A 12,933-nucleotide genomic window follows, 5' to 3' on the forward strand; every position below is an offset into this window, starting at 1 on the left:
AGGCAACCAGCGGGGCAACAAAAAAAAATAAACACTTTACAACTGTTTATTTATGGCACGAATGGCGGAGCTTTTTGAGAAATTATCGATGCCTCGACGGGGCGAAGAGGTGGCCAGTGGCCTGTCGCCCGTCACTGTGATGACTTCTGGCTGCCATTCATGGTGCTGCCGTTAGGTCATATACTCGTTTACGGTAATTAGTATGAATCCCGCACCGGTGCCGCCGCCGCCTTGGGTTGAGTATTGCGTCACGAAATAGATTCTTCAACTCCTCACTATTCAATCTACCGGTTCTTCGTCGCCCGAAAGCACCATCTGCCCCGGGTTCGTGCCGGGCGTTCTAGCATCCGACTACACGCCCGACGACACCCCAAGCCGCAGGAAATTTATGATGGAGGCGCCCACGATTCGCGCGCTTTATGCTAAACGGCCCGTGGTGGTGGGGATCGGTGCCTGCGAACAAATAGCCTCATGCGGGCGAAAATTAGCGAAACAACCGATCGTGTAGACCAACCCAACCCCACACCATTCGGTGCGGGTCCCACTGTGTGTTCCGGGGCCTTAGCTAGCAGTTGTAAATAAATCTTCATTAGCGTCCGGCTGATCCACGGCCCGTTTGTCAAATTAAAGCTGCTGAAGTGAGCTAATCATAATCTCTAAAATGGAACCGGGGCGAAAAAAATGGCGTTCGTCCCTGGCCATAAATCACCACCGGCACCACTATGGCGGTTCCGATTCCTACCCGACCGACAAACAGAAAGATGAGACCGAACTTGCTACCGCCGATGTGATGTGTAACGGACGAGCGGACGCCCCGAGATTGCCAATTTTATTGCTGTACACGCCACCGCCGCCGGTCGACCTTCGCTCCTCTTCCCACGATCCGTGGCCAATGGTGTAAAACCATCATCGGCACCGCAATTCAAAACTCTATGCCAACAACTTTACTATCACTTCACGAGCGTTTTATGGCTCGATATTAAATAGCCTTTTAGCCATCCGAACGGCGATCGTTTGATTGGCGAAAATAGCGACGAAGGCAAAAAGCCCGGATCTTCAAAACTCGTTCAACCGTCGTTCAAGTTCGACCAAACCGAAAACTTCAAAACTACGTCCAATGGGGCGCCCGGCCACATTCCAGTTCCTTTTAAGAGCCCAGCCAACCAACCAACCAACCTCCCTACCAACAATGGGTAATTTACTTTGACAATTGTAGAGCAATGCAAATAGAGACCACAAAACGCGTGTGGCTCGCATCGCCCGCGCACAAAATGACCATCGAACGGGGAGCGAGGAGTGGTTCGCTCTGTAGCTTTTTGGTATCGACAGCCGCGCGTTTTGTCGAACACCGAGTTTGGAGTTTTGGCGTGAAATGGGGAAGGGGTCCTTTAGTTTCCGCTCCGGCGACGACGTTTTTCCGCACATTCCGCACACAAAAGACTCGGTCGGCCCACAAGGAGAGGATCAGGCGTTTGAGGTCTTGTTTTTTTTTGTTTACTCCATACCGAACCCAAGTGGTTTGTTATACAAATAGTTCGGTGCGCAAAACCGCGACCGAGCGCGCGTGGGCCTTTAGATACCTTTCTTCTGTTTACAAAAGAGTGTGACCGCTGAGCACCTCCGGGGCGTGTGGACAAAAAACCCGGCACGAAACAGCGGGCAACATATTGCGTCCATCGATGAGCAGTATTTAGTGGGAACACTTTTAAAAGTTATTTCTTGTAACGCGTCTACTGCTGCGTCACGCTTCGGTGGTAAGCGATCAGTTATTGATCTTTCCAATTCACGAAAAAGTGCGTTACAAAAGAGGAGTTGAAACTCCTAATTATGAATAACTCGAAAGAAAAATGATGTGCGCGAAGTTTGTAAGTTTTTCAAATCCTACTCAATTCACAGCAACAGAAAATAAAAAGTTTTAAAATAAAACATAGAAACATCCCCCGCTTGGCGATGTTAATACATTGGCAGGTCAACTGTGGCACCCAGAGAAACGTCAAACCGGTATCGGAAGAAAAACAATGTGTTGAATAAGAACTTGTGTTTTGGTTGAAAATCGCCAAAAATGTTCCTCAAGCAATTTGCCCGCCTATTAAAACCATCGGCACTACGGCCATTTACAGGTAGTTGTTCAGTGAACCGATTGTTGTGCTTTAATACGACGAATGTTTCGATTATAGAATCAATCCAGCGCGCTGCACCGTTTACGACGACTTTCCACCGATGGAACAGCACCAATGCGGCCGTATCGATTTCAGCCAAACCCAGCACAACCGATGTCGTGAATAAGCAGCTGGAAACGGGAACGGAGGGCAGACTGTTCGCCGTTGTCCAGCTGTGCGGTAAACAGTTCAAGATTACGGCGGGAGACATTGTTGTCGTGGAAGGTTACTGGCCGCCGGAGAACGGAGACAAGTTGCGGTTGGATAAGGTGCTGCTGGCCGGTAGCACCGACTTTTCTATCGTCGGTCGACCATTGTTGGCCCCGGGATTGGTGGATGTGCAGGCCACCATAATCGAGAAAACGCTGTCCCACACACGGACCCATTTTCGCAAGAAGCGAAGAAAGCAGTACATGCGAATCAACTTCTACCGCACACAGCAAACGATGGTACGCATCAATTCGATCGAAATCACGCGAAAGCTGGGCGCCGCTGCGGGGAAGCCAGAGTCCAGTGAAGATAGATTTTTTTAAGTGAAATCATTGTAAGGTGAACCAACCTGAAATAGCGACAATTAAATAAACATACCAACATCATCGGTTTATCGTTCCTCAGCAAACCACCACGCAAACTGTGATGAAATATTTCAAAACGTTGATTCGATTGATAAATTTCGACCGTTCTGGCAACACTGAAATCAAATGAAGCGTCAAAGCAAACCTCCATTTGGTGCGAATTGAAACGGTCGTATACAAACGGTCGCAGTATTTTGATACTCTGCGCAGATATTTTATTCGAACTGGTGTAATCCGTAGCTATTGCTAAACGCGCAATCATGTCGAATCCTGTTCTACTGCGACATCTGAAGGGCCACCGGGGTAAGCTAACGGGTGTGTCGTTCAATCCGGAAGGTTCCCGCTTCGTTACGGCCTCCAGCGACCACTCCGCGATTGTGTGGGCCGTCAACGAACAAGTCCGCTGCTTACGCTTCGAGGCGCACACGGACATAATAAACGATATTTGCTGGTCTCCGGATGGCCGCATCATAGCTTCCGCTTCGAAGGATCGCTCGGTGAAAATTTGGATTCCATCGATGCTCGGCAATTGCGACGAATTCCGTGGCCACACATCGAACATTCGGTCAGTAGATTTTGATCCAACCGGGAAAAAGCTCCTGACAGCATCGGACGATAAAACGGTGAAATTATGGCGAGTGACGCGAAAAAATTTCCTTTCCTCGTTCGTCGGACACACAAACTGGGTACGCTGTGCCCGGTTCTCTCCGAACGGTAAACTGATCGCCTCCTGCGCTGATGACCGCACGCTGAAACTGTTCGACCCTGCCTCCGGGCAGTGCGTCCACACATTTGTCGACCAGAAGGGTGCCGGATACAAAGTTGCTTGGCATCCCGACAGTTCGCTGGTGGCAATCGCGTTGGACAACTGTCGAGTGAAAATTTATGACGTGAACATTCGGAAGCTGATCCAATACTACCGGATTTTCGACGGCCCAGTCAACGCGCTCGACTTTCACCCTTCCGGCAACTATCTGATCACGGTCAGTGAGGATGGCGTTACTAAAATCATCGACCTGCTCGAGGGTCGCCAAATATTCACTCTCACCGGTCATCGGGGTCCGGTGACGGCGGTAAAGTTTTCGAAGGATGGCAAATTTTTCGTCACCGGCAGTGAAGATCGGCATGTAAGAATGGTTTGCGTGTTGTATTTCGATTCGATACTGAGCTTGGGTTCCCAATCCGCCCGGTGTAGGTGATGCTTTGGCAGGCGAACTTGGACAGCGAATCGGCACAACATTCCCTCCACTCAACCGATAGCAGTTGCGGGGATATGAATCCACCGATGGCCGGGCGAAAGTTTAGCTTCTTCGATCAGGACGTCAGTGAGGCGGATGCTGATGATGCCACGCAGAACAAAGAGAACTTGCCGGACACGAGCGTGTTAGTCGATGCTTCTAAAACTGAAAACTTTAAAATATCTGACGCCGTAGAGGTTAGCGATTAAACACTGTCGCATCACCGTCCTTATTCTCAATGCTCCTTGCTCTGCGTAGTCCTTTATTCACTTTAATCACCTTACATTTTGCTCAAATTTCCCTTCCATATAATGCAAGGAAATTGTAATCAAACTGAATAAATCCTCCCCCGGAGCTAACCAAACGGCCGGACTGAGCGTTAGTTTCACGAGCAAACCCTCGCCAAGCAACGACGTGGCAGTTCGCGAGCCAAAGGATCCGGTGGCAAGTGGTCGTTCCGGTTTTGAAAGACTCGTTTTGCAGCATTTGGAAATAATCAGATTGAAATTGGACAGCATTGAAAGAAGAGTTTCGTTTCGTTGTTTTTGACATAGTTTTGGATCGACAATGAATTAATTTAGTTTTTGTCCCGGTTCGTTATGGCCAACAGATTCTTTGACGGAAGCGCACAGGGAAGCAAACAGACATTTGTATTTGTTAATCCATTTAAAATATATAACTTTACAAGTTGAGGCTCACTTTATGTTGCCGTTGCTTGTTTTATCGACCGTGCGCTGCGTGCCGTGCCAACAAACTCCGGCTGGCCGTCGTTTTCGATCCGATTTGTGTGATTGTTTTCCACAAAACAAGCAACAACGGACAAGCTACATAATTGGATCGTTCGTGATGGCCACGGGGGCCATCGGAATCCGGGATCGTACACGCAATCGAATCGGTTCCGGTCCTACACAAATACACGGGTGCATGATTAAAAGTATCTCTCGGTCGGTGACGCGGTGCAGAGGAGAATCGTCGTGAGTAAACCTGTTTTAAAATTTATCACACGAATCAGTATTAAAATTCGGAAGAGAACTAATGGTTAGTGACTGAAAAAATCGAGGACGCGGGTTGAGCGTTTAAGAAATGTTGATTAATAATTTCAAATAGCTTTATTCTGAAATTCTCTTTACGTAGTTTCTTTGCTTTCAATTAATTTATAGCGCTTAAAATTTTCCGTTCATAATCCATTGTTCGTTAATCCCATGTTCCATATAAGTCGATTTTGCATGATGGAATCATGTCGTGGAGCGATGCAACCATTTCCTCATTTACCTTACAGCGTTCGATGACTAGCCTTTCCAGCATAGGGAACGCTTTCGGTATCTCGAAAAGCCTACGATCCGTTAGCTTCACTCGCCGAAGATGTAACGGTTTGCCGCCGGAAGATAAAAAAAATGTTAGCTCATTAATCTTACAACTATCAACTCGTGTATCCCATCAACTCACCTTCTGACAATCTGAAAATTTCAAGAATCGAACGGTGGGTAGGTGAACTTTACTTAAATCTTCAATAGTCATCATGCCTAATTCCAGGTCACGTAGGAGTGGTAGCCTTTTCCAAGGACTTGAATACACGCGATGGCTAAAACATGTAAGAGCATAGTAATTGTATTGGCCACCTTTTCGCCGGCAAATGCAGCAAATACATCTCTCGAATAACCTTACCCAACAAAAGTCTAGTATAATTGAATCGATGTGTGAGCAATATTTGCAGATCACATCGAAGAATTTGGCATTAGGGGAGTCAAGAGCATAGAATGATTCAATGAATTCCAAACATTTTAATTGTGGCGCAATCTGTTTGTCAATAAACTCCAATGATGAATGTCGCATATTTCATGGAAAGAGAGCTTTTCGAGTGAAGAAATCACTCCACATCCCTTAAAAACATCCACGCTCACATCTTCATATGAGCGTCAACGATTTCAAGATGCTGCAAGAAGGAATCGTATCGAATAAGTCAGGGTCGGAACATTGCTGTGCAAAATATGTACTTACCTTGAGCTTGGTTAGCTGATCCAAGCTCTTGAAATCTCCTTGCTGATGGTTTGATGTAGCAAGCCCCAAATACGTAATATTCCGACAATGGCTCGTGATGATTTGAACAAGTCTAACGGGATCTTGTGATGATCTCGAGCTCTTGAATGGAGGAGTGCCTTCGAAAAAAATCTAAACTTAACTGAGGAATGGTCGTTGTTACGTTGACAAATGCAACTCCCTGAGTCGAGGGAAGTTCAGTAGAAAAAACTCTTTCGGATACACTGTTAACTTTAACCACTTTTAGCTGAGGGCTGAAATGCTCTAAAACGTTGAAAAACGCTCCTTCGTCGTTAGTCAAGTGCAGCTGTTCTAAGCGCGGGGAATTGGAGGGCAAATTGAGGGCATCTCTGAACAGTGGCATATCGCTCTTAGCAGTGTAGATTTAGATATTTCAATTTGCTAGAGCTGGAAACGACTCAATTGTTTCGGTGTCTTCAGCCGGTAAGCTCATGAATCTTCAATTCCTGCACATTCGGGACTTCTAAGAGGAATTTTCTAAGCAGGTTATGTTGACGAACGAATGTTTCAAACTAGTAATCGATAACCCGAACTTGTGCAATATCTTTTCTGGCATTCCTTCGGCAAATTTCTTTGTAGCGTCTTTGGAAAATTCTAAGTAAATGTGGCGATAGCTTCGTTTACTATTCAGCAAAACAGAGCACTCATCAGGCTTGGGTCGTAGCAACACTCGATTCATCCGGCGACCCAAAAACACGAGGTTAGACCACCGTTGGCAGACAAGAGCAGCTCTTCTCATGTCGGCCACGTCGAGGTGGTCAAATATGCAGCATAGAACCTTAAATGAAATACAAAACGTTAGTGGCACTGCTAAACTACATTTACTTTCAACTTTTGCTTCCTTACCTCATCCGGTAAATCCGAAAGCATCATTATGTTTCCTCGCAAACGAACTAGAACAACGATTTGCACTGAACAACTGAAATTATTGAAAAACGGAAAAGCAACAAACAATCGTTTGACGCACGTCAAATGTAGCGACCCTATAAGTGAGAGATGCGCAAGAAGATTATCTTGTTTGGCTGTAGCCCATGAGTGACTATTTGGTGCGGATTTTAGGTCTGGCGACATCATCTGCCCATATTCTTCGAAAATGAAGAATGAGCCGCCGTAACCGTTGACGCTCCCGAGACTGGTTCTTCGACGATATTGAAGCTGAAAACTTATCTGGTTTCAACAGGACGGGGCTACTTGCCACACAGCGACAGTCAGAATCGACATTTATGTTATGCGAGCAAACCAGCAACTATTGACAACCTCAGGACCGAAATATGACCAGATACAATCGAAAATGTACTCAAAAAAGGCCGAACGAATGGGTTACTGCTAAGCCAATCGTGGTGAACATTTTACCAAAATTGTTTCCCAAAAAAAACGTAACGAATTGACCTTTCAAATATAAGTTCAAGCATCGAATAATATTCAGCCTTTTTTCAATAACCAAATGAAAAAGTGCATGCATTTTTGACCACCTTGTGGTGCTTAGATCTGGAAACATCTTTTGCTTTCGCACAGTACAAAAACGTAAAGCTATTGAAGTGTAGTGTGAATGTTGAATGCGGTAGAATGTTTGAGATTTATCATTTAATTTGCATGACACAAGAACGATGTACAGATTAAGATTCTTTTCATATAAAATATACTTTTTTATCAACTAATTGCGGTTTCGATTGTTAGGAACTAGTTTCGATCGTAAAGACATAAATGATAACATTAGAATACAGGCTTCGAACAAACCGAGGCTGAGGAATAATGTTCATATTTTGTCCGGAGAGTATACGGAAACAAATTTCTGTTAAGCCTGTTTTAAAATTTATCACACATATCAAAATTCGGAAAAGAATTAAAGGTTTTTTTTAATCTTAGAAGAACGGACTGGGCCGTATTTATAACTAAAGGTTGATCAATAAATCAATTCAAAGATGCATTCATCAGCCTCAAGATAACGATTAGCCTCTGCAAGATAACGATTTAAAAAAAGATGGTTATCTTTTACGGGCCATGGTGTTCCATATAAGTCGATTTTGCATGATGGAATCATGTCGTGGAGCGATGCAACCATTTCCTCATTTATCGGACAGCGTTCGATGACTAGCCTTTCCAGCATAGGGAACGCTTTCGGTATCTCGAAAAGCCTACTATCCGTTAGCTTCACTCGCCGAAGATGTAACGATTTGCCGTCATGCAGGAATTCGGAAGATAAGAAAAAATGTTAGCTCATTAACCTTACAACCATCATTTCGTGTATCCGATCAACTCACCTCCTCACAATATGAAAATTTCAAGAATCGAACGGTGGGAACGTGAACGTTACTAAAATCTTCAATATCCATCTTGAATAATTCCAGGTCACGTATGAATGGTAGCCTTTCCAAGGACTTGAATCCACCCTTCGACTAAAACATGTAAATGCAAAGTAATTATACACGGGTGCATGATTAAAAGTATCTCTCGGTCGGTGACGCGGTGAAGAGGAGAATCATCGTGTGTAAATCTGTTTTAAAATTTATCACACGAATCAGTATTAAAATTCGGAAGAGAACTGATGGTTAGTGACTGAGAAAATGGAGGAAGTGGGTTGAGCGTTTAAGCAAATGTTGATTAATAACTTCAAATAGCTTTATTCTGGAATTGTCTTTACGTAGTTTCTTTGCCTTCCAATGAATTTATAGCGCTTCAAAATCTTTCCGTTCATAATCCATTGTTCGTTAATATCGTGTTCCATATAAGTCGATTTTGCATGATGGAATTATGTCGTGGAGCGATGCAACCATTTCCTCATTTATCGGACAGCGTTCGATGACTAGCCTTTCCAGCATAGGGAACGCCTTCGGTATCTCGAAAAGCATACGATCCGTTAGCTGCACTCTCCGAAGATGTAACGGTTTGCCGCCGTAAGATAAGAAAAAATGTTAGCTTATTAAACATACAACCATCAATTCGTGTATACGATCAACTCACCTCGCAATATGAAAATTTCAAGAATCGAACGGTGGGTAGGTGAACTTTACTTAAATCTTTAATACTCATCATCCATAATTCCAGGTCACGTAGGAGTGGTAGCCTTTTCAAGGACTTGAATACACGCGATGACTAAAACATGTAAGAGCATAGTAATTGTATTGGCCACCTTTTCGCCGGCAAATGCAGCAATACAGCTCTCGAACAACCTTACCCAACAAAAGTCTAGTATAATTGAATCGATGTGTGAGCAATATTTGCAGATCACATCGAAGAATTTGGCATTAGGGGAGTGAAGAGCATATAATGATTCATTGAATTCCAAACATTTTAATTGTGGCGCAATCTGTTTGTTCAATAAACTAAAATGATGAATGTCATAGGTCTCACGGAAAGAGATCTTTTCGAGTGAAGAAATCACTCCGCATCCCTTAAAAACATCCACGCTCACATCTTCATATGAGGCGTCAACGATTTCAAGATGCTGCTAGAAGGAATCGTATCGAATTAGTCAGGGTCGGAAAATTGCTGTGCAAAATATGTACTTGCCTTGAGCTTGGTGAGCTGATCCAAGCGCTTGAAATCTCCTTGGTGATGGTTTGATGTAGCAAGCCCCAAATACGTGATATTGCGACAATGGCTCGTAAAGATTTGGAACAAGTCTAACGGGATCTCGTCGATGATCACGAGCTCTTGAATGGAGGAGTGCCTTCGAAAAAAATCTAAACGTAACTGGGGAGTGGTCGTTGTTACGTCCACCAAATGCAACTCCCTGAGTCGAGGGAAGTTCAGTAGAAAAAACTCTTTGGATACACTGTTAACTTTAACCGCTTTTAGCTGAGGGCTGAAATGCTCTAAAACGTTGAAAAACGCTCCTTCGTCGTTATTCAAGTGCAGCTGTTCTAAGCGCGGAGAGTTGGTAGGTAAATTGAGGGCATCTCTGAACAGTGGCATCTTAGTAGTGTAGAGATCTAGATATTTCAACTTAACTAGAGCTGGAAACGACGCGGTTTCGGTGTCTTCATCCGATAAGGGCATGTAAATCTTCAATTCCTGCACATTCGGGACTTCTAAGAGGAATTTTCTAAGCAGGGGTATGTTGACGAACGAATGAATTTGCAAACTAGAAATCGATAACCCGAACTTGAGCAATATCTTTTCTGGCATTCCTTCGGCAAATTTCAGTGCAGCATCGTTGGAAAAGTAAATGTGGCGATAACTTCGTTTACTATTCAGCAAAACAGAGCATTCATCAGGCTTGGGTCGCAGCAACACTCGATTCATCCGGCGACCCAAAAACACCAGGTTAGACCACCGTTGGCAGACAAGAGCAGCTCTTCTCATGTCGGCCACGACGAGGTGGTCAAATATGCAGCATAGAACCTTAAATGAAATACAAACACTAGTGGCACTGCTAAACTACATTTACTTACAACTATTGGTTCCTTACCTCCTCCGGTAAATCCGAAAGCATCATTGTGTTTCCTCGAACTAGAACAACGATTTGCACTGAACAACTGAAATTATTGAAAAACGGAAAAGCAACAAACAATCGTTTGACGCACGTCAAATGTAGCGACCCTATAAACGAGAGATGCGCGAAGAACTTATCTTGTTTGGCTGTAGCCCATGAGTGACTATTTGGGTGCGGATTTTAGGTCTGGCGACATCATCTGCCCATATTCTTCGGGAATGAAGAATGAGCCGCCGTAACCGTTGACGTTACCGAGATTGGTTCTTCGACGATATTGAAGCTGAAAACTTATCTGGTTTCAACAGGACGGGGCTACTTGCCACACAGCGACAGTCAGAATCGACATTTATGTTATGCGAGCAAACCAGCAAGTGCACGCATTTTTGACCACCTTGTGGTGCTTAGATCTGGAAACATCTTTTGCTTTCGCACAGTACAAAAACGTAAAGCTATTAAAGTGTAGTGTGAATGTTGAATTCGGTAGAATGTTTGAGATTTATCATTTAATTTGCATGACACAAGAACGATGTACAGATTAAGATTCTTTTCATATAAAATATATTTTTTTATCAACTAATTGCGGTTTCGATTGTTAGGAACTAGTTTCGATCGTAAAGACATAAATGATATATAACATTAGAATACAGGCTTCGAACAAACCGAGGCCAGACGACAGGCTGAGGAATAATGTTCACATTTTGTCCGGAGAGTATACCGAAACAAATTTCTAGTAAGCCTGTTTTAAAATTTATCACACATATCAAAATTCGGAAAAGACCTAAAGGTGTTTTTTTAATCTTAGAAGAACGGACGGGGCCGTATTTATAACTAAAGGTTGATAAGTGGTAAAAACAATTCAAAGATGTATTCATCAGCCTCATGAGCCTCTGCCTCTGCAAGATAGCGATTTAAAAAAAGATGGTTATCTTTTACGGGCCATGGTGTTCCATATAAGTCGATTTTGCATGATGGAATCATGTCGTGGAGCGATGCAACCATTTCCTCATTTATCGGACAGCGTTCGATGACTAGCCTTTCCAGCATAGGGAACGCTTTCGGTATCTCGAAAAGCCTACGATCCGTTAGCTGCACTCGCCGAAGACGTAACGATTTGCCGTCATGCAGGTATTCGTGAGATAAGAAAAAATGTTAGCTCATTAACCTTACAACCATCATTTCGTGTATCCGATCAACTCACCTTCTCACAATATGAAAATTTCAAGAATCGAACGGTGGGTAGGTGAACGTTACTAAAATCTTCAATATCCATCTTGAATAATTCCAGGTCACGTATGAATGGTAGCCTTTCCAAGGCCTTGAATCCACCCACCGACTAAAACATGTAAATGCAAAGTAATTGTGTTGACCGCCTTTTCACCGGCAAATGCAGCAATACAACTCTCGAATAACCTTACCCAACAATATTCTACTATAACTGAATCGATGTGTAAACAATATTCGGAGATAACATCGATGGCTTTGACCATACAGGCGTCGAAGAATGATTCTCTGAATCGCAAGCATTTCAATTGTGGCGCAACCTGTTTGAGGGTCAATAAACTCCAATGATCAAAGTTGTGAATATGATGGGTAGATATCTTTTCGAGTGAAGGAATCACTCCACATCCATCAAACAAATCGACGCTGACAACGCCATATTTCCGCCTCGCCGCGTCGTAAAAGATTTCAAGATGCTGCAAGAAGGAGTCGTATCGAGTAAGTTAGTGTCGAAACATTGATGTTCAAAAAAAAGTACTTACTCTGAGCTTGGTCAGCTGTTCCAAGCACTTGAAATCTCCTTGCTGAAGTTTTGATGTAGCAAGCCCCAAATACGTAATATTGCGACAATGGCTAGTGATGAATTTGAACAAGTCTAACGGGATCGCGTTGTAGATCACGAACTCTTGAATGGATGAGTGCCTTCGAACAAAATCTAACATTAACTGGGGAGTGATCGGTGCTTCGACATCCAAAGGCAACTCCCTGAGTCGGGGGAAGTTCAGTAGAAACAACTGTTCGGATACATCGTCCACATCAACCACTTTTAGCTGAGGGCTGAAATGCTCTAAAACGTTGAAAAACGCTCCTCCATCCGCACACAAGATCAGCTGTTCTAAACGCGGAGAGTTGGTGGGTAAATTGAGGGCATCTCTGAACAGTGGCATATCTGTTCCATCTGTGTTTAGATTTAGATATTTCAATTTCGCTAGAGCTGGAAACGACTCAATTGTTTCAGTGTCTTCAGCCCATAAGAGCATGTCAATCGTCAATTCCTGCACATTCGGGACTTCTAAGAGGAATTTTCGAAGCATGGCTTTGGTTAAGGTAAATTCCGATTTGATTCCCAAACTAGAAATCGATAACCCGAACTTGTGCAATATCTTTTCTGGCATTCCTTCGGCAAATATCGGTGCAGTGCAGTCGAAAAATTTCAAGTAAATGTGGCGATAGCTTCGTTTACTATTCAG

The 12,933-nt window shown here is 43.7% G+C and overlaps 2 protein-coding genes across 3 annotated transcripts; both read left to right on the forward strand.

Moving 5' to 3' along the window:
- The first annotated feature begins 2,005 nt into the window (after positions 1-2,005).
- Positions 2,006-2,746, forward strand: LOC128267708 (39S ribosomal protein L21, mitochondrial). Of its 2 annotated transcripts, none has more exons than XM_053004599.1 (2): positions 2,006-2,120; positions 2,178-2,746. In XM_053004599.1, exons 1-2 carry the CDS (start codon positions 2,063-2,065, stop codon positions 2,690-2,692), a joined length of 573 nt encoding a protein of 190 aa, XP_052860559.1. In that variant the 5' UTR covers positions 2,006-2,062; the 3' UTR covers positions 2,693-2,746. The 2 variants fall into 2 exon arrangements, with proteins under 2 accessions (XP_052860559.1, XP_052860558.1); XM_053004598.1 differs by having other exon boundaries at positions 2,025-2,123.
- A 248-nt stretch (positions 2,747-2,994) lies between these two features.
- LOC128267797 (POC1 centriolar protein homolog) lies at positions 2,995-4,397 on the forward strand. The gene is made up of 2 exons (XM_053004720.1): positions 2,995-3,861; positions 3,930-4,397. Exons 1-2 carry the CDS (start codon positions 2,995-2,997, stop codon positions 4,179-4,181), a joined length of 1,119 nt encoding a protein of 372 aa, XP_052860680.1. The 3' UTR covers positions 4,182-4,397.
- Positions 4,398-12,933: the final 8,536 nt, after the last annotated feature.

The sequence above is a fragment of the Anopheles cruzii genome, chromosome 2, assembly GCF_943734635.1.
Source record: "Anopheles cruzii chromosome 2, idAnoCruzAS_RS32_06, whole genome shotgun sequence".
Classification (NCBI taxonomy): domain Eukaryota; kingdom Metazoa; phylum Arthropoda; class Insecta; order Diptera; family Culicidae; genus Anopheles; species Anopheles cruzii.